General features: G+C 39.8%; 1 protein-coding gene across 3 annotated transcripts in view; it reads right to left on the reverse strand.

The window, feature by feature from the left end:
• usp34 (ubiquitin specific peptidase 34) overlaps window positions 1-22887 on the reverse strand; it is a 300100-nt gene that overhangs the window by 140307 nt on the left and 136906 nt on the right. For all 3 annotated transcript variants that reach the window (XM_073051066.1, XM_073051065.1, XM_073051064.1), the window contains 4 exons: window positions 20954-21080; window positions 15206-15353; window positions 11571-11671; window positions 9602-9811 (listed from right to left, as the gene is read on the reverse strand). In XM_073051066.1, coding sequence (XP_072907167.1) covers window positions 9602-9811; window positions 11571-11671; window positions 15206-15353; window positions 20954-21080 — 586 coding nt within the window. The remainder of the gene's footprint in view (window positions 1-9601; window positions 9812-11570; window positions 11672-15205; window positions 15354-20953; window positions 21081-22887) is intronic.

Consider the following 22887-nt stretch of genomic DNA (forward strand, 5'->3'; position numbering starts at 1 on the left):
TAGGTTTTATCTCCAAAGTTGTTCCACTCCACACACGAAGTATCACCGACAGTGAGCTTCAACGAATATCCTTTCAACACAAGTGGTACCACACCTGAATTCAGCTACAGGACATCTCGAAGTGGTGGCCACAGGATACTCAAACAGAATCCACGTATGGATTATCACCAACAGTAGCTTATCAAAGGGGACCATCTTCAAGGGAACTACCACCAAGGCAAGGGTCAACACACCGGTAGATTTCACAAGGTTACCCCAATCACACACAACATGATAGCCACTTATGCAGTTCCACGACATACAAAGTAACTCCAACAGTGATTTGCCACAGGGGTGCCTTTCTTCAGTGAACTACCACACCCAGACAAGGATGAACAAACACGTGGTATTCACAAAGGTTTCCCCTCACCAGAGGACCCGCTCCTGTGGATTAACTACATGACAATCACACTTTCGCACTGGAATGGTAAGAAACTCACCCTCACGGGCTACTTGGAGAGAGAGTCCAAACAGTGATCTCTTTGTCACTAGGTTTCTTCTGTTTCAAACTTGCCTCTCCTCTCCTCTCTCTTCTCTGCAAATTTCTTCTAGTTGCAGAAACTTGTGAGAGTCATTTATCAATACTCAGGATCGATCTCAACTCACCCCATTTGGGCTACTGAAAGTTTAAACCAGCGACCAACTCACTGGTGTCTTCCATTGACCGAATCCATCTTGACTCTGAGTATGAGTTTTTCTGTGCATGTCTCTGACCTTATATATTCAAAACAAGCCATGAGAAACCATAAACATTAATGGTCCATCAGATAACTCCACCCCTCTCTCTCTCTCTCTCTCTGGAGCAGCTCAAAGAGTATCTAAAAGTCAGTCTCATTCTCCCAGCGGTTAAAAGTTACCGTCCACAGAAAAAATGAACCCTGGGGGTATATAACACTAACCCAAACAAACTAAAACATTTCATGATGCACATGGGAAAAACTTCAGCCAATCATTTATGCTCCCAGAAATTTAATCTGTATGTCATGGATTATTTAATTCACACTATTCTTTCTACTTCTCATAGACGTAGCTAAGTCATTTGGTAGACTGAGATCCGGATTACACTACTATAAGAATTGCAACTATCTCTAACATAGAGTCTGTAATTGGAATAATGCAAATAGCTACTGAGCAGTATACTAGAACATCTGGAGATGTGTGCTGCACATCCATCAGCAAACACCTCCAGCAAAGCAAGCAACTTATCTACACTGAGAACTTCTATGTTGCCTATTCTTTGAAGAACATTCTGACAGGCTGCATCACTGTCTGGTGTAGAGGGGCTACCGCACAGGACCAAAAGAAGCTGCAGAAGGTTGTAAATCTAGTCAGCTCTATCTTGGGTACTAGCCTAAAAAGTACCCAGGACATCTTTAGGGAGTGGTGTCTCAGAAAGGCAGCATCCGTTATTAAGGACCTCCAGCACCCAGGGCATGCCCTTTTCTCATGGTTACCATCAGGAAGGAGGCACAGAAGCCTGAAGGCACGCACTTCAGGCACCTGAAGGTAAAAGTATTCAGGAACAGCTTCTTCCCCTCTGCCACCCGATTCCTAAATTGAATCTTTGGACACTACCTGACTTTTTAAAACAATATACAGTATTTCTACTTCTGCACATTTTTGAAAATTTATTCAATATATGTAATTGATTTACTCATTTATTATTTTTTAAAATTTAACTTATTATTTTTTTCTCTGCTAGGTTATGTACTGCATTGAACTGCTGCTGCTAAGTTAACAAATTTCCAGTGATAATAAACCTGATTCAGATTCTGAAGAGATAGCCTATTGACTAACACATACCATAATGGTGTTAATTAGCTCAGATACTGGTGTGAGATGGCCAACATATAACAAATTTTTCATGCAATCTCGTTAAAACTTAACTTTTTGTGAGCTGGTATAAATTTGTTTAATCTTTTTGATTCTGAGTGTAAGTATAGTATATTGATCCTCAAACTACTCATGACAAATAAGATACATACTGGTAACTTTCTGTTTATGTAATTTGGCTTTGCACGTACATAATAATAACTGCACTTTAAAAATCAATAAAAACTCTCAAAATTTCCCTTTTCTTAAAGCTTTTTGTAACTGTCTCATCAAAATGATGCCAGCACTGTTTGAGAGCAGGTTCTTTAAACAGACTGGTCACATTACTTAAGGCAAGTAACCATGAGTTCTGGATAGCCATCTCAAATGCCATCTATGAATTCGCTGATTACACAACTGTTGTTGGCAGAATCTCAGATGGTGATGAGGAGGCATACAGTACTGCGAAAGATCAGCTAGTTGAGTGGTATCACAACAACCACCTTGCACAAAATGTCAGTAAGACTACTGTGGACTTCAGGAAGAGGTAGTTGAGAGAACATACACCTCATCAAGGGGTCATCAGTGGAAGAGGTGAGCAGCTTCCAAGTTCCTGGGTGCCAACGTCACTGAAAATCTACCTGGGTCCATCATATTGATGCAATTACAAAGAAGGCATGCCAGTGGTTATACTTCATTAGGAGTTAGGGGAGATTTGATATGCCATCAAAGATACTCGCATGTTTCAGCAGATGTACCTTTGAGAGCACTCTGACTGGTTGCACCTTCATCTGGCATGGAGTTGTCAATGCATGGCAAAAGCTGTAAACTCAGCTAGCTCCATCACGAGCACGAGCATCCTCCACACCATCAAGGACATCTTCAAAGGTGATGCCTCAAGAAGATGGCATCCATCATGAAGGACCCTCACAATCCAGGACATGCCCCCCTCTCACCACTACCATCAGGAAGAGATACAGAAGGCAGAAGACACACAATCAGTGTTTTAGGAACATCTTCTTCCCCTCTGCTACCGGATTTCTGAACAGCCTATGAACACTACCTCACTGCATTGTTCTCTTTCTACACTATTTTTATATTACTTATTGTAACTTACAGTAATTTTTTTTGAATTACACTGTACTGCTGCTGCAAAACCACAAATTTCATGACATATGCCAGTGAAAATAAACCTGCTTCTGATTTTGATTCCAGACTGTTTGTTAAAGTCAGCATAGCTCATAGAGTTCTTTCTTTCTATTAGCAGTACAAGATTAAAGGCAAGCCTAAATATACATATATATACACACACATACACACACACACTCACACTCTCTCTCTCTTACACCTGATATGGCAATCAGAGCTGAAGGCTTCTCAATGCACAGGATGGATCGAACTGCTGAGTTGGAAAAAGCGAAAGGTGGAGGTGAATGTTTCATCCTACACTCTCTGTGGTGCTCTGACGTGGCAGTTTTGTCCTACTTGTGATCCTCCACCTTGAACACTTAACAATCAAATGTCGATCCCTCTAGCTACCAAGAGAGTTCTCCTCGGTGATCCTGCCCGCAGTTTATATAACAACAGCAGCTCACTATAATCAAGAACTTAATATACTGCATGACGTTATCATCAAACAAGGAACAGTGCACCAAGGCGTTTCATATCATATTCAAGGATTTAATTTAGGTTTGTTTGATGAAATCCTTGTCCAATTACCATCACCATATAAACTGTAATGCCACAGGTCCCACTAAACCACTCCTATATTAAGATATGGAATGCCTACAGTTCTGTGCCCAGACCACATTTCAGGAAATCCGGTCACTTGGCTGTCCTTCCCCAACCCATATACAGGCAGAGGCCAAAGAGAAAGGCTCCAGAGATTAGGACAACAAAAAAGTGGCTGCAGGAGACAGATGAGTAGCTAAGGGATTGCTTCAGGTCGGTAGACTGGGCCATGTTCAAGGATTCATCTGTGAATCTGAATGAATACACCATGGTTGTCACGAACTTTAAAAAAGTCATAGACAAGTGTGTCCCCACAAAAACATTCACAATCTCCCTCAACCAGAAGACCTGGAGGAACCATGAGATCCACAACTTGCAGAGGGCCAGATCAGAAGCATTCAGGCCTGGGGACCAAGAAAGCTACAAGAGGTCCAGGTACAATCTCCAGAAAGCCATCTCACAGGCAAAGTAACAATTCCAGACTAAACTTGAATGAATGAAAGATGCTTGACTGCTGTGGCAGGCCTTGAATGCTATCACCTCTTACAATGTGAAATCAAGCAACACTGGTGTCAACAGGGCTTTGCTTCCAGATGAGCTCAATGCCTTCTATGTTCACTTTGACTGGCAAGACATGGAGGAGCCATCATAAACTCACACAGCCCCTGATCACTCTGTCTCTTCAGTCTCTGAAACCAATATGAGAGCATACTTCATGAGGGTGAACCCACGGAAAGCATCTGGACCAGATGGGATACTTGGCTGAGTACTAAGCCCTGTCTGATCAGCTGGCTGGAGTGTTCACTGAGATCTTTAACCTCTCGCTTCAGCAATCTGAGGTAGACACCTGCTTCGAGCAGATTTCAATTGTATTGATGCCCAAGAAGAACATGGTAACCTGCCTCAATGACTATCGTCCAGTAGCACTTAGAACCATATGATGAAGTGCTTTGAGAGGTTGGTGATGAAACAGACAAACTCCTGCCTAAGATTCGACTTCATTCCACTAAAATTTGCCTACTGGCACAACAGGTCCACAGCAGAAGCCATTTCATTGGCTCTGGAACATCTGGACAACAAAGATGCATACATCAGGATGCTCTTTATCAACTACAGCGCTGTTGCAATAATCAAAAATAATCAATAACCATCAAGACCTTGGCCTCCATACCTTCTTGTGCAATTAAGATTCTTGTTTTCCTCACTTACAGATCCCTATCAGTTTGGACTGGCAACGACATCTTCTCCACAATCTCATCAGCACAGGTGTACCATAAGCCTATGCACTTAGCCCCTTGCTCTATTTGCTTTACACTTATGACTGTGTGGCTAAACACAACTCCAAAGCTATATCTAAGTTTGCTGACAACACCACTGTCATAGGCCAAACCAAAGGTGGTGATGAATCAACATATAGGAGGGAGACTGAAAACCTGGTAGGGTGGTGGCACAACAACCTCTTACTCAATGTTAGCAAGACCAAGGAGCTAAATAATGACTACAGGAGGCGGAACCTGAGGTCCAAAAGTCTGTCCTCACTGGGGGATCAGAGGTTGAGAGGTTCAGCAACTTTAAATTCCTCGCTGTTATCATTTCAGAGGACCTGTCCTGGGCACAACATGTAATTACCATTAAAAAGGAAACATAGCAACAACTCTACTTCCTTAGGAGTTTGCGAAGATTCTGCTTGACATCTATAACTTTGACCAACTTTCATAGATGTGTGATGGGAAGTGTATTGACTGGTTGTGTCACAGCCTGGTAGGGAAACACCAACAGAAAATCCTACAGAAAGTAGTGGATATGGCCCAGTCCTTCCCAGGTAAAGCCCTCCCAATCACAGAACACATCTACAGGGAGCGTTGTTGCAGGAAAGCAGCAACCATAATAAGGGACCTCCACCACTCACATCATTCTCTTCTCGCTGCTGCCATCAGGGAGAAAGAACAGGAGCCTCAGGACTCACTCCACCAGATTCAGGAAAGTTGTTACATCTCAACCATCAGGGTCTTGAGCCCGAGGGGATAACTTCACTCACCCCATCACTGAAATGTTTCCCACAACCTATGGACTCACTTTTATGGACTCGTTATCTCATGTTTGATACTTTTGTTGCTTATTTATTATTATTTTTTCCCCTTCTATTTGCATAGTTCATTGTCTTTTGCACACTGGTCAGCTGCTCTGTTGAAGCAATCTTACATTGATTCTATTATGGTTATTGGTTTTATTGAGTATGCCCGCAAGAAAATGAATCCTAGGGGCAAGAGGCTGTTGCTGAACAGTTTCTTACTAGCGTCTTTCACGTGCACTTGCTTGGCCATTATAGACACTGCACTGCCTTGAGAGAAGTTTTCAAATATCGTCAGTTGCGTGTTTCTGTTCAAAAAGCAGCAAATTTTGCTGCTGATAGTTGGTGACAAATAAGCAGTAAGACTATTCAGAACTGTTTTGCTCACTGTGGTTTCAAGCATTCAGGCTTGGAGATACCAGAAACATCCAGGAGTGAAAGTGAAACGATTTCACTACTTCAACAAATTAGAAACTAGGAGTCAGTCAATTTGGTTTTGAGAGAGACAGGTCATGCTTCACGAACCTGGTTGAATTCTTTGAGGAAGTGGCAAAATATATTGATTAAGGCAGAGTATACGGTGTGTATGGGTTTTAGTAAGGCATTTAACTAGGTTCCCATAGTAGGCTCATTCAGAAAGTCAGGAGGCATTATCCAGGAAAACTTGGCTGCGTGAATTCAAAATAGTCTTGCCAGCAGAAGGCGGAGGGTGGTAGCAAATGGAGTGCGTTCTGTCTGGAGGTTGGTGACCAGTAGTGTTTCACATGAATCTGTTCTGGGACCCCTGCTCTTTGTGACTTTTATAAATTACTTCAATGAGGAAGTGGAAGGGTGGATTGACAAGTTTGCAGATGACACAAAGGTTAGTGGCTTGTGGATAGTGTAGAATGTTGTTGTTAGTTAAAATAAGACGCAGAGCTAAGCTAAGTGAAGATGGAGTTCAATCTGGAAAAGTGTGAAGTGATTCACCTTGGAAGTTCAAAATTGAAGGCAGTGTACAAGGTTAATGGTAGGATTCTTAACAGTGTGGAGGAACAGAGGGATCTTGGAGCTCACTTCAAAGCTGCAGAGCAGGTTGATATGGAGGTTGAGAGAGTATATGGTATGTTGTCCTTCATTAGTTGGGGAACTGAGTACAACAGCCATGAGGTAATATTGCTGCTGTACAAAACTGGTTAGACCAGACCTGAAGTGTTGTGTTCCATTCTGAGCACCTCATCATAGGAAGGACGTGGAAGCTTTCAAGAGGGTGCAGAGGGGATTTATCAGGATGCCGCCTGGATTAGAGAGCGTGTCTTATCAGGATAGATTGAATGAGCCAGAGAGTGAAGGAGGATGAGATATGACTTAATAGAGTTGCATAAGATGGTAAGAGGCATAGATAGAGTGGACAGCCAGTGACATTTTCCCAGGGTGGAAATGCCTTTTATTAGGGACATAACTTTAAGCTGTTAGGAGGAAAATATAGGGGGAATGTCAGAGCTCTTTTATTATACCCAGAGAGCGGAAGGTGCATGGAACATGCTGTCAGGGATGATGATAGGGACATTTAAAAGACTCACAGATAGGCACATGGATGAAAGAAAAATGGGGGCTATGTTGGAGGGAAGGGGTTTGATTAATCTTAAAGTGGATTAAGAGGATCGGCTCAACATCGTAGGCCAAAGGGCCTGTACTGTTCTATGTTCTATACAGCATAAAAAATAGAATTGTAAATGATATTGCAGTACTTGAAAAACATTGAGAAAGGAATTAAAATCTTCTTGAAATAATTGATATAGCTCCATGCCAAAATTCTTAAATCACACCTACACTATAATAATCTAAATAAGGACTTATCTGTTCAAAAACAAAGGAACTGGTTGTGGACTACAGGAGAAATGGAGACAGGCTAATCCACATGGATCTGGGGTCAAGAGAGTGAACAGCTTTTAAGTTCCTCGGCATACACATCACCGAGAATCTCATGAGGTCTATACATACCAGCTATGTGGTGTAAAAAGCACAACAGCGCCTCTTTCACCTCAGATAGTTGAAGAAGTTTGGCATGAGTCCCCAAATCCTCAGGACTTCCTACAAGGGCACAATTAAGAGCATCCTTACTGGCTACATCACTACCTGGTATGGGAACTGTACTTCCCTCAATTGCAAGATTCTGCAGAGAGTGATGCAAACAGCCCAGTACATCTGTGTATGTGAACCTCCCTTTATTCAGGACATTTATAGAGATAGATGCGTAAAAAGGGCCTGGAGGATCATTGGGAACCCGAGACAACCCAACCACAAACTGCTCCAGCTGCTTCCATCCAGGAAATGGTACCACAGCATAAAAGCCAGGACCAACAGGCTCCAAGACAGCTTCTTCCACCAGGCTATCAGACTGATTAATTCACGTTGATATAATTGTAATTCCATGCGATATTGACTGTCCTGTTGTATATACTATTCATTACAAATTACTATAAACTGCACATTGCACATTCAGACAGAGACGTAACATAAAGATTTTTATTCTTTGTGTATGTGAAAGATGTAAGAAATAAAGTCAATTCAATTCAAAGATCAACTAAATCTGAAACAAGTTGCAAATAAGCCTGAAAGTAATACAATAAATCATCAAAGTCAATTTAATCAACCACCCTTGATTGAATACAATGGTGCAAATTAATCACCAGAAAGCCAATTCATATGCTTCCAGCAATGAGAATCCAATGACCAATTTATTTTAATCACTTGAGGAACAACAAATCTCTCTCTCTCAAACCTTATTTAAACTGCCAAACAGGGGCTCCCAACCTCTTTTATGCAATGGAGTCCTAACCAAGGGGTCTGTAGACCTCAGGATGGAAACCCCTACTCCTGAAGATCAAATCTCATCTGGTTGCATATGGAAAATAAATTTCTGTAAACAAAAGAAGCTATCTTGTTCCTAATTTGTAACTGTTACAGACTAAAATACTCAAGACTTCCCCAGTTGTTGCAAAATGTAAAAGCGAAGGATCTGTGATGAACAAGGAAATAAAGCTCTAAGTGACACAATACAGCATTGCAACAAAACATCAGAGTTCCATTAACTAAACAGCTGTGCTAGAATATTATGGACAAATGATTGTAAAAAAACTTTTTCTGACGGGATTTTACAGTATAGCGATTTACTACTGAATTCCATATTTTCAGAAGCATATTGTCTCTTAAATTTACTTAAGAGCAAATGACATGTTTGCCATTTAAGATTTCAGAGATCAAATTAATCTTTTCTCAGTGAAGATTATAGATACATCCTATTCAGATTGAATGGATTTAATTGTTCAGTAACAACAGTTCTTCCTCCTCATCAAATTAACCAAACCACAGTCAATATATTATTTAATCTTTATTTATATGAATATCTGATGTCCATGCCACATCAGATGTAAAATGACAAGTTTACCAAGTGTTACAGAATCTAATATGCAAATTCTATTTGAATCTTAAATTTAGGCAGTTAATTCCGCACTAGCCAGGTAGATCAATATGGGCAGAAAGTAAGTGCAAGGAGTTTATTGCAGCTTAATTTGATGACTGAGGTGAGTGGGATGTGGTGAAATGAGGATGCAATGAAATGAAGTGGAAATGACCAAAGTGGCTTCCTATGAATGACAATACATCCATTAAACCAAGTTTTGACAAATGACATCACAATATATTACTAATCATAAAGCATACAAAACATTGCAATTATAATGCAAATTACAGCTTCAACCTAATATGCTCTGAACCAAGTGCTTGACAATAAATGCCCAAATTAAAAGGTATTCTTTGGTCTAAACATTGAAAACAAAAGTGAAAACAATTTGAAATAGTTTATTTGAGAGAAAAATTCTTGGTCAAATTATCTAGCCATATACATCTAAACATGCTACTTTTCAATCTCTGACAAAATATAGTTAACACATTCAAATGATTTACCTCACTATCTTCCATAGTTTGATCGACTGAAGGTGGTTTAAATGATGCCAGCATTTCAAGCAAGTCAAACAAGGTAGTAAGATGTGGTTCTTGCAGGAGCAAAAGCATTGGAATATTTTCCTTTTGGGGTGGAGGTAGACAAGATGCAGGCAACTGAATGCCATCTCCTTTGCGCTCCCTACGTGGCGCGCCAAGCGACACAAATACCATCTGTAAAAGTAAGTTGAAAAATGCCATAAAATTAATCATTGATTAAAAGTAGACTGCAGTATTAAACTGCACCCTGCTGAAGGGTCTTGGCCCGAAACTGCAACTGTACTCTTCCATAGTTGCAGCCCGGCATGCTGAGTTCCTCCAGCATTTTGTGTGTGCTGCTTGCAATATTCAGAATCTATGGAACATAGTCTGAAGGAACTATGCCATATTTCAATGACAAAGTACATGGAGAAAAATATAAAACAGAAAAATGGGAGAATGATGTACATCAACTGAAAAATTCATAGGACACCAGGATGAAAGTAGTACGCAAAATAATAAGTGAAAAACAGAGTTTGAGAAGACGAGAACCAATGGGAGGATTGCGGATAAAAAAGGAAATCTATCCACCAAGACAAAAGGCACTTCTAGAATTTTGCTGCTCTGTGTTTACCTTCACCAAGAATGAGGATACTGCCAAAATATTTAAAAAAAGATGTATCAGGAATAATGGGTAAAATCTAAGAGGATGTAGAAACTGCAGTAAGGCTTGTCTCCCAAGTTGCAAGGAAGGTGCTCAAGAATTGGACATTTGAGAGGCAGAGAATTGCAAGGCAGCTACAGGGTTGTTAAATTAATCTGTCAGAAAGAAACTTCTAAAGAAAAGGAATCAAGTTTAAAAAAAACCCAGTAATATTCTGAGCTGACATAGACAGCCAGCAAGGATTTCAGGCAAATAACTAACTTGACTAATTTTTTTTAAACAGAGGAGATTAATGAAGAGAGTGCAATAGATGTTCTTGGGGGATACAAGAAGGCATTTGATGAAGTCGTACATAAAAAAATGATTGTTTCTCAGAATAGATAATGGTAGGTATGGTAATCCTGAGATCAATGCCTTAATGATTTTGACTTGGTTTGAAAAAATTCTAAATACAGTAGATGATATAAACATGGCAGCATGTAAATTACGCAAGCGAAAGTAGGGGACTGCAAGTTGGTCACAGAATAGCAAAAGATTGGCTGAGTGGTAGGAGGAAAGAAGTGAGAGTAAAGAGGGCCTTTTCTGGTTGGCTGCCAGTGACCACATTGGGATCATTTCTCTTCACATTATATGTCAATGATCTGGATAATGGAATTAATGGCTTTGTGGCCAAGTTTCCAGATGATACAAAGATAGGTGGAGGGGCAGGTATAGATGCAGATCCTCTGTGGGTTACAACTGGGTTTCATTCCTGTGAGCTGTTCATAACTCCGACAGTTTGCAGACAGAAATGCAGCAACAAACAAAGAAAATCTTGCAGCCACACAGCAGTTAGCAAATCCATTTACCAGTGACCTGAACACTAGTTTGTATGCATGGGCTATACATAAGTCAGGCATTCATATCCTGGAGATGTCCTCTACTAGCAGGACTAGGCCACTGGGCCACTCATTCAATATAATCATGACTGATCTATGCCAGGCTCAACACTTTTTGTGCCAAATTCCCCATAATTCTGTAAAAAATTTAAAACCCAAGTAGATATGATTGGAACCGACATGTAAAGGAAACAAGAGTTTATCAGGGTTTTCAAAAATAAGTTGATAATCACCTGAGAGAGAATGTGCATGGTTTAGGGTAAAGAGCAGGGGTACAGAACCCATAAGATTGTTCTACATACAAGGAACTTAGAAAGAACGAAGATACAAAATGTCTCCTACCATGCCTTAATAATGCTTAATCCCATTATCTTCAAATTTAATGACTGTGAAAAATTAAAATTTCAAGTACCTGCATATCCTTAAATCCAAGTTCATTCAGTGTTTTCTCATCATAATCGGTGGTGAGTTCATGTCCTGAGGAAATCATTCTCACAGGTCCCATAAGACCTCCTGAACAACAAACACAGAAATTTTAAGTCAACGAGTTGGACATTTTGACAGCAATAGTTGAGCCAAATCAGCAGCGAAATTCAATCAAATGGAAGTAGCTTGGAATGAATGAAGGCAGAAGATATGACAAAAATCTTTGCTGTTCTATGGTATTTGCTATATTACTTGTCCCAAGTTCTATGGTACTTGTCCCTATTACCATCAAGTGACGCAGTTGAACAATACGGCCTAAAGAAAACAAATTTCATTTATGTTCACAAAGAAAAATTAAACTTAGTTTAGAAAGCTCTAATCTACAACAATACTTAGTTATTTAAACAAGCCTATAGATTCATAGTAAGATTAAAGTGAAAATACATGCTCACCAAAACTCTATTCCTAGACACATATACAAGTCAGAATACCAAGAATTTGTCTTAAAGCACAGCTACTGAAAAATTGCTTTTTAGCACAAATATAAACTTTACATTTTACTGTTTGCATTGTAAGATGCAGAATGAAAATAGCTTTATTTAAACTGTGCTCCTGATTGCATAAGAGCATAAAAGATAGCAAAATTATGTCATTCAGACCATCAAGACAGCTCCACCATTTGATCTCTCTGATCCACTTTCCCTCTCAAGCCCACTTTCCTGCCTTCTCCCCGTAAGCTTACACACCCTCAATAATCAAGAACCTATCAACCACCGCCTTAAATATACCCAATGACCTGGCCTCCACAGCCACCTGTGGCAACAAATTCCACATATCCACCACCCTCTAGCAAAAGAAATTCTTCCTCATCTCCGTTCTAAATGGATGTCCCTCTCTTCTGAGGCTGTGCCCACTGATCCTAAACTCCTCTCACTGCAGAAAACAACTTCTCCACATGCACTCGATCTAGGCCTTTCAACATTTAATATTTTTCAATGGGATTCCCACCCCTCCATTCTTCAAAATTCCAGTGAGTAGAGCCAAACACTCCTCATACAATAACTCTTTCTTTCACTGCCCCTCCACTAATATATGTATCGTCTGCAAATTGGCCACAAAGCCATCAATTCTGACATTTGAATCGTTGACATGTAGTACAAAAAGTGGTCCCAAAACAGACCTGTGTGGAGCACCACTCGTCACCAGCAGCCAACCAGAAAAGGCTCCCTTGATTCCCACTCTTTGTTTCCTGCCAATCAGCCAATCACTATCCATCTTTTCTGTAATACCATAGGCTCTTATCTTGTTAAGCAGCCTCATGTGTGCCTTCAGAAAATCCAAGTACACAACATCCACTGATTCTTCTTTGCTTATCCTGCTTGTTATTTCCTCAAAGAATTCCAAAAGATTTGGCAGGCAAGATTTTCCCTTCAGGAAACCATGATGACTTTGACTATTTTATCATGTGACTTCAAGCATCCTAAGACATTTTCCTTAGCAATCGACTCCAATAGCTTCCAAACCACTGACATCAAGCTAACTGGCCTTTAATTATCTTGCTTCTGTCTCCCTCCCTTCTTGATGAGCGGAAGACGTTTGCAATTTTCCAGTCCTCTGGAACCATGACAGAATTTAGTGATTCTTGAAAGATCATTATTAATGCCACCACCATCTCCCCAGCCACCAACTTCAGAACTCTGGGGTGTAGTCCATCTGGACCAGGTGACTTATCCAACCTCAGACCTTTCAGCTTCCAGAGCACTTTCTCCCTAGTAACAGCACCTACACTCACTTCTGCCCCCAGTCACTTTAGAACTTACAACATACTGCTTGTATCTTCCACATTGAAGATGGATGCTAAATATTTATGTAGTTAGTCCACCATTTCCTTGTCCCCCATTACTACCTCTCCAGCGTCATTTTCCAGCAGTCCTATATCTACTTTCACCTCTCTTTTTCTCTTTATATATCTGAAAAAACTTTGGGTATGCTATTTTATATTATTAGCTAACTTACCTTCATGTTTCATCTTTTCCCACCTTGTGGCTTTTTTAGTTGCTTTTTGTTGCTTTTTAAAAGCTTCCCAATCCTCTAACTTTCCACTAATTTTTGCTTTTATGTTGCTTTGGATTTCCCTTGTCAGCCATGGTTACATAGTTATGTCCCCCTGCCTTTAGAATACTTCTTCTTTGGGATGTATCTATTCTGCACCTTCCAAACTTCTCCCCAAAACATCAGCCATTGCTGCTCTGCCATCATCTTTGCTAATGCTCCCTTCCAATCAACTTTGGCCAGCATCTCTCTCGTGCCTAATTCCCTTTACTCCACTGTAATACTTAACATATTACTTTAGCTCCTCCCTCTCAAATTGGAGAATGAATTCTATCATATTATGACCACTGCCTTTTAAGGGTCCTTTTACCTTAAACTCCCTCATCAAATCTGGTTCATTACACAACACTCAATCCAGAATAGCCTTTCCTCCAGAGGTCTCTAAAAAGTCATCTCATAGTTTTTTTTACAAATCCTCTCTCTCAGGATTCAGCACCAACCTGATTTTCCCAATCTATCTACATATTGAAACACCCACGACTATAACTGCCCTTTTGACATGCCTTTTCTATCTCCTGTTGTAATTTGTTAGCTCACATCCTGGTTACTGTTTGAAGGCCTGTAAAAAAAACTCCTGTTTTTTAAACCTTGCAGTTTCTTAACTCTATCCACAAGGATTCTATATCTTCCGATTCTGTGTTACCTCTAAGGATTTAATTTAATTTTTTTTAACCAACAAACCCCTCTGCCATCTCTGCCCTTTTGATACAATATGCATCTGTGGATATTAACCTCCCAACTATGAACTTTGTTTCAGCCATGACTCAGTGATGCCCACGTCACACCTGCCAAACGCTAAATGCACTACAAGATCATCTACCTTATTCTGCAAATGTGCATTCGAATATAACACCTTCAGTCCTGTATCCGTCACCCCTTTTGATCTTGTCCCCATGTTACATTGCAAGTCATCCCACTGACTTCAGTCTCACTGCACACTGTATCTACCTTCATACCCATCCTTAGTCTTATCACTCTGCTTCCCATCCCCCTTGCCATTTCAGTTCCAACCTCCCCAACAGCTCTAGCAAGCCTGCCCACAAGGATATTGGACCCTTTGTGTTCACGTGTAACCCAAACCCTGTGGGAAATACTTCAACGTGCATTATAAGGCAAATGGAAACAAAACAACAGAAGCAAAGCAGGAATTAAAGATTAAGTAATTAATTCATTTATGAGTAGAGGAATAGGAGTAGAAAATATAGCTGAGCGATTTCAAGAAATAGACATAAATGTCAGTTATCTACAGGGTGCAAGAGATTCACAAATGATGTGCTGCTACAGAAGGCAAAGATATACAGGAATAGGCAAAGTGAAGAAATTTGGCAGAAAAGAAAAAAAAGCTAGAGGAAATGATCATAACTGGAGCTCAAAATAAGCAGCTACTATAAATGTAGATTAGCTGTACTGGCAGAGCCAGTAATACATTAAGATCATCAGAATGTTTGGAGTAGTGTGATAGTGTAAGGAAAAGATAAATAATATATATAGGCTCTTAATTATACACACCAGTAAAGTCTCCTTGTCGGCTGCTTTGACCAAATTCCTGAAGCTGAGCTTGTTGACTCATTTGTTCCTTTTGCAGATTCTCATACCAGTGGGTAACTTCAGCCCTTAAGTCTGCAACTTGGTCACTAGGATACATTTCAATAGTCATCTACAAAATAAAATTAATGAAAGATACAAAAAATAAAATTAATGGCACGGCCAATTTTTAAAGCAATCCCACGTTAAGCATTTTACATTTAGTTATTTAGATCACCTTCCTATTTGGCAAACATATAATAAATAACAGAAAAAAAATCACCTGTACCTATACACACAAAAAATGCTGGAGGAACTTAGTAGGCCATGCAGTATTTATGGAAAAGAGTATAGTCGATGTTTCGGACCAAGTCCGAAACATCAACTATACTCTTTTCCATAGATGCTGCCTGGCTTACTGAGTTCCTCCAGCACTTTGTGTGTGTTGCCTGAATTTCCAGCATCTGCAGATTTTCTTTTGCTTGTAACCTATACAACTCATTATGTTAATAAACATTCACAAAAATTGAAAATAAATCAGAATTGTTTTTGCAACTGAAGGATAACTGGAATCATCCCACAATTGTTTCACAACTATGAGTAACTGCACTTTAAAGTATAATAGCTATTATTTAAATCAAAGAAATAGAGATTATGTTGGCAAACTCTTGCTTACACAGGTATCTTTTAAAATGCTGATACTCAAAAAATATTGAAAACTTAATCTAATAAAATGTATTGTTGCCATTTGATATCAGTACTATGTAAAAATATACTACAAACAGAAAAAGATGCTATTTCCAAGTTATAAGAATAAAGCTACTGATCAATACAGTATATATACAGACCCTTCAAACCAACCAGCCTGTGGTGACCACAGTGCCCACTCAGGTAGTCCCAATTTCCTGCAGTCTGCCCATAGCTAGCAATAAGGACAGATGACCAACATTCTTCAATGCTGTTATTTGCCTGAGAACATACAACCACTGTCGCAGCTGAATCTGCTTTATATCATCAGCTGTCAGCATATTTTTCAATGCATTACTATCACAAGTAAACCCAGCATTTAGTGCCTATTCCTAACCGGGCCTGAGTAGCTGAGTACCTTCTGCAGCCATTTTGGAGGGTAGTTGCAAGTCAATCAAACTATTTTGGATGTAGAGCCACATACAAATCATACTAAAATATATTAATAAGGGAGCTGCTTGGAAAAAAAACACAACAGCCTATCATATTTTCAGGATAGCTAATTACTAAACTCTAGATCACATTGTGAAATGACTTTAAAATTTCTAGCTGCCACACTGGGATTTTGTACTCCTGCTACCAGGTCATTACTCCACAGCTCCTGACCACTAGTCAAGTAATTTAATCACTATGCCATCATACCCTTTAATGGTCATTTCCTTATGAGACAGTAATTTTCAGTGTTATAACCTTCACTTTCCAACTCTACTCTTGGAACTCTTAATTCCCTTACTGAGCTTCGAAAATGCTATGGAATTTAGCCTCCACAGCTTTTGGGATCAAAAAAACCCCATAGACTCCAACAACTCCAAACATCAAGAATATTTTTTTTCTCATTTCCCCCCATTATTTTTAGACAATAGCTTTTGAACTTCAATACTTCTGTGAGGGGAAACATCCTCCCAGCATTCACTTTGTCAAGTTCCTTCAAATTTTGAAATATTTCAAAAGGATCGTGTCCAGTTATTCTAAATTCCAATGAGTATACACCCAAACTGTTCAACCTTTTCTCATAAGTAAATCTCTTCGTTTGCAGGATCATCCAAGCAATTTTCCCCTGAAAACATATCTTTCCTTAAATTATGGACTAAAGCTGCAAAGAATATCCCGTTATGATTTTACAAATGTCTGGTACTGTTGTAGAATGACTTCCTTACTTTTGTATTCCAAAAGCCTTAAAATAGAAGCCAGCATTCCATCAGATATATTTCACAAAATGCAGCATTTCTCCACCTAAATGTAAATGAAGCAATTTGTGCAAAACTAATAGGCAAAGGAATTGAGCTTTGAAAATCTAATCTTTCTCACTCTTTGAATTCAAACTAATGTACAAATTAAATATTAAAAGAGGGTAAACTGATGGGCTACTATTTTGCATGGTGTTTTGTCCAGCTAAGAAACTATCACAGTACGGACAGTCCCCAGGTTACGTACGAGTTCCGTTCCCGAATCTGTCTTTTAAGTCGGATTTGTATTAAGTCAGAACAAGTACATCCGGTATTATTTAGCGTCAGTTCATCAAACGTTTGTCTTAGTATATAGAACTATGCATATAGAACACTTAAGAAACGTATGTACTCCAATGATTAAAACACTGTGTTGCTTAGTAATAATTGTAGCTTTCATCGGGGTAGGGCGTTTCACATGCTCCATTATTCTCACTTTATCTGTTATCCTTTAAAATTGTTCCGATCGTTGGCCGACTGTAGCCTAACGCTTTTCCAATAACCGATGGCATTTCACCTCTTTCCAATCCCTTTATTATTTCCACTTTATTTTCAATCGCGATTGCTTCCCATCAATGAAACAGGAACACTGCGGGTGGCAGGTCCCGAGCTGTGCTGGGTCCTAAGGACCACCGCACCCCATCAACGGAACAGAAACACTGCGGAAGGTGGGTCCCAGGGTCCACCGGGTCCTAAGGACCACCTCAATGGGACAAGTGGGGGCTGTGCTGAGTTTGGGTATTTGATATTCCACAATACTCTGCGTGGGAATTTAAACTGGAGGTGGCAGTGTTTTTTTTACGAGGTCGAGTTGCGAGCTTGACATGAACCCGGCACAGATGGTACGGGAATCACTGGATCGACATCAACCCGGCACGGGGAGCGGATTGTCACTGGATCTAACCTCCATCCGACCAGAATGGGGGGGGGGTGTCAGGGTGAATCTTACTGAGAAGTATTTAAGCCAAATACAAAGTTAAACACTCAACACAGTGTCAACGGCAACAACTTAAAATGGCGGATGGTGTCGCGATCCGACTTAAAATTGCGGACGGCAGTCTCCTTCTTCGGTTCCTAAGTACGAGTTGTCCGTGAGTCGGACGTTCGTAACTCGGGGACTGCCTGTAGTGATGATTATAATGCCCAAACAAAGGCTTTAAGCCTCTACCATAGTTCAGTGATCTAAAGAACAAATAGCAAAGAGTGAGCTAATAAATGACACATTAAAAATTAAAATAGGCAAAGAGATTGGAAATGTCAAAATATCTGCAAAAATTATGACCAAACAACTTTACAAGTGAGAAGCTACCCAATTTGGTGACGTATTTTCATTTATTTAGATCAGCATTAGGTACTTGTTCTGTCAAGATTGTCAGAAGATATAGAAGTCTGCAAATCAGTCTCGAGTAGGGAACGTGAGAAAACGGAAGCAAACAGCCAAGTCTTCATTCGCAAACATCTCTGCTATATTGAATTGAAATAACTATTTCTTATACCCTTCACACACGAGGAATAAAAATCTTTATATTACATCTCCATCTAAATATGCCAAGTGCAATCATAGTAATTTATAATAATAAATAGAACAGTCAATGTAATATAGAGTACACTCATATCAGTGTGAGTTCATCAGTCTGATGGCCTGGCGGGAGAAGCTGACCCGAAGCCTGTTGGTCCTGCTGTACCACTTCTGGGATGGTAGCAGCTGGAACAGATTGTGGCAGGGATGGCTTGGGTCCCCAATGATCTGTCCTTGTAAATGTTCTGATCCTTGTAAATCCTTGTGATGTGTTCTTGTAAATGTCCTGATTCATGAAAAGTTCACAACTACAGATGCGCTGGTCTGTCCACACCACTCTCTGCAGAGTTCTGAGATTAAGGGAGGTACAATTCCCATATCAGGCAGTGAAGCAGCCAGTCAGGATGCTCTCAATTGTGCCCCTGTAGAAAGTTCTTAGGATTTGGGGGCCCGTACCAAACTTCCTCAACCGTCTGAGATGAAAGAGGCGCTGTTGTGCCTTTTTCACCACACAGCTGGTGAGTACAGACCACGTGAGGTCCTCAGTGATGTGAATGCCGAGGAACTTGAAGCTGTTTACCCTCTCAATCCTAGATCCATTGATGTCAATAGGGGTTAGCCTGTCTCCTTTCCTCCTGTAATCCACAACCAACTCGTTTGTTCTTGTGACATCGAGGGAAAGGTTGATTTCTTGACACCACTGTGTCAGAGAGATGACTTCTTCCCTGTAGGCCACTTCATTACTGTTTGCGATAAGGCCAATCAATGTAGTGTTGTCAGCAAATTTAATTAGCAGATTGGATCTGTGGGTGCTGGTACAGTCATGGGTATACAGGGAGTAAAGGAGGGGAGTAAAGCAGTTGGACTAATTTACTGACCTTCAAATTCCGCCTTTCCATTTACAAGTAAACAAAATAGTTTAATAATTTCCGAAAGAATCAGTATTGAATATATATCTTAAAATAATTGCAAATTACAATTCTGTTGATGCAGTTTACAGACTCAGTTGATCTATCCGATTGAAATTGGAGGGGTTAATTGTCACTGTCATTCTGTCAGACTGGAAAGATAAGTTTCCAAATTCATAGTTAATTCCCAGTTTCCAGGATATAAAGTTCACATGAAACAATTGTAATGCTCTCACAGACAATCTTCCTGTTAACAGTCACTATATCATTGATATAGAATAGCCATATAGCTGTAATCACAGCTTGGCCCACAGTGATTAAACTGTAACTCAGACACAAGGTACAACAGAGCAGGGATTAAATGGAGACATGAAATACAACAATGTCATCAATTTTCTCCATGATCTACAGCTGTGCTCACAGTACATTCTTCATGAACTTGCACTTTGGAACTCGCCAAGCGGCCTGAGTTTTGGGATTTCCAGGAACAGCTTAGAAGACGTGCACCTTTAGGATGTAGCCCTGTGGATGACCCATTTCCTCATTGATGTTGACACATCGCATGAAACTGAAACATCGAAACAGCCGGTGCACCTGCCAGAGAGGCCTCTGCACTCGAGCGATCACTCTCTCTTTCTCTCCCTTTCAATAGTGAAAGACAGTCTGCTTATTCTCAAGTCGGGGAAACTCAGAATAAGTGATGCTGCACACTGCAACATCGAGAGTGAGCTATTGGCCTCCCATCTTGCTGTAGGAGGACTGATGTTTCTCTTTCTCCCTCATCAGTAAGAGAGGGCCTATTGAGATATCGAAGTGTTGGGATTGACAGTAGTTTTCGATGGTCTAAAGATGATAGCTTCTGGGGGCTTGCTATTGCTTGGTGGGTAGTGGTGGGGGGAGCCAGATGCCAATTGCCAGAATAAGTGGGGGGAAGGGGAGGGGGGGCTTTGGAGTTCTAACATTTTTCTGTCATTCACTCTTTGGGTTTTTTCTCCTCTTTGTTTCATGGCTGTCTGGGAAGAGTATGGATTTCAGGTTGTATACTGTATACATTCTGTGACATGAAATTGAACCACTGAATCATTGAAAATAACAGAAGCAAGTATGTATCCTCACTGAACTTTTCACTGAACCTACACAGTAAACAGCAAGAAAACTGTATATTGTTAGGAATGCAGCATGAAGTCAGAACATTAATGTAGTGCTCCAATTCAAATAGTTTTGCAGCAACTGCATATATTATTTACCTGAAGATACATTTGGTTTAAATTATACACTTAAATTGGTCCTTACTAAAGATTTATACTACTCGTTAATAACTCACAACATATACCTTATCTGGCAGCCCTGCTGGTTGACAAACAATTCGTAACGGTAAGGACTGCTTATCACTGAGGGCTTTTAAGTGACTGCTAATACCCGTACCCTCTATCTGCCACTGCCGTAAATGGTATGCAAACCTATGGGAACAATGAAAAGAAAAACATAATTTTTTTAAAAATATACTGTCGATTCAACATAAAAAGATCAAATTTCTGGATTAAGATTTTATTTTAAAAATATTTTAGAACAAAGCAGTAATAATTTTTATTACATTTTCATTACAATATGGATTTCCATAATTGTAAAAGATTGTCAAAGTCCACCAATTTTCAATGCATTACTTAATTTTCAATGGAATCAATACTTTTTACCAGTTTCAATATTTCAGTAAATGGCTGTTTCTGGGGTTGTGGGGGAATATAAGAAGGCACCCTCTACAGCTGCAAAAAAAAGTTTGTGAACGCTTTGCAGTTACCTGGTTTTCTGCATTAATTACTCATAAAATGTGGTCTGATCTTCATCTAACTCACAATAATAGACAAACACTATCTGCCTAAATAAATAACGCACAAACAATTGTACTTCTTGTCATTACTGAGTTCACCATTTAAACAATCAGTCTAGGTTCAAAAATGTATGTGAACCTCTGGGGTAATGCCTTCTACAAAAGCAATTTGGAATCAGGTTTTCCTATCAATGAGCTGAGATTGGAGGAGTGAGTTGTATAGGTGCCCTGTCCTGTAATACAGATACACTAAGTCAGGTTACTGACAAAGTCTGTGCTTATCAAAAAAGATCTCCTTATGTGCACCATGCCTCAATCAAAACAATTTGCAGAGGACCTCAGAGATGCATTGTAGAGATGCATGACAATGGAACAGGCTACAAAAGCATTTCTAAAGACATGACTGTTCATCAGTCCACAGTAAGAGAAATTGTCTCCTAATGGAGGAAATTCAGTGCTGTTGCCAGTCTCCCAAGGAGTGGGCATCCTGCAAAGATCATACCAAGAGCACAACATGCAATGCTCAGGGAGGTGAAAAAAGAACCCAGTGGTAACAGCAAAAGACTACAGAAATATCTAGAACTTGCTAAAGTCTCTCTTCACATGTCCACTGTAAGGAAAGCACCGAACAATGATTGCAAAGACCACCTGGATGTTTCACAACATTTTGGGCAAAATTCTGTGAACAGATAAGACAAAAGTTGAACTTTTTGGCAGAAATGCACACTGCTATGTTTGGAGGGAAATGGCACTGTACACAAACACCAAAACCTCATCATAACTGTGAAGTATGGTGGAAGGAGCATCATGGTTTGGGTTGCTTTGCTGCCTCAGTGTCAGGACAGCTTGCAACCACTGAGGGAATAATGAATTCCAAATTGTATCAAGACATTTCACAGGAGAATTTCAGGGTACCTGTCCATCACCTGATGCTTAATAGAAGTTGGATGAAGCAACAAGACAATGATGCGAAACACAAGAGTAAATCAATGACAGAATGGTTTAAAAAGAACATTCATGTTTTGAAATGGCCAGGTCAGAGTCCAGATCTTAACCCAATTGAGATGCTGTGGTATGTCCTGAAGAGGGCTGTTCATACAAGCTGTCCTGGAAATATTGATGAACTGAAATAGTTTTGTATGGAGAAATGGTCTAAAATTCCTCCAAGCCAACGTGCAAGACTGATTAACAGTTACTGGAAACATCTGGCTGGAAGTTATTGCTGTACAAGGGGCTCACACCAGTGACTGAAAGCAAAGGTTCACATACTTTTTCCAACAAATACATATAATATTGGATCATTTTTCTCAATAAATAAATGAACAAGTATAATTTTTTTGTGTTATTTATTTGATTGGGTTCTCTTTATTTAGTTTTAGGACTGATGTGAAGATCTGATCATATTTTAGGTTATATTTATGCAAAAATAGAGAAAATTC

This window comes from Hemitrygon akajei, chromosome 7, assembly GCF_048418815.1.
Source record: "Hemitrygon akajei chromosome 7, sHemAka1.3, whole genome shotgun sequence".
Lineage (NCBI taxonomy): Eukaryota > Metazoa > Chordata > Chondrichthyes > Myliobatiformes > Dasyatidae > Hemitrygon > Hemitrygon akajei.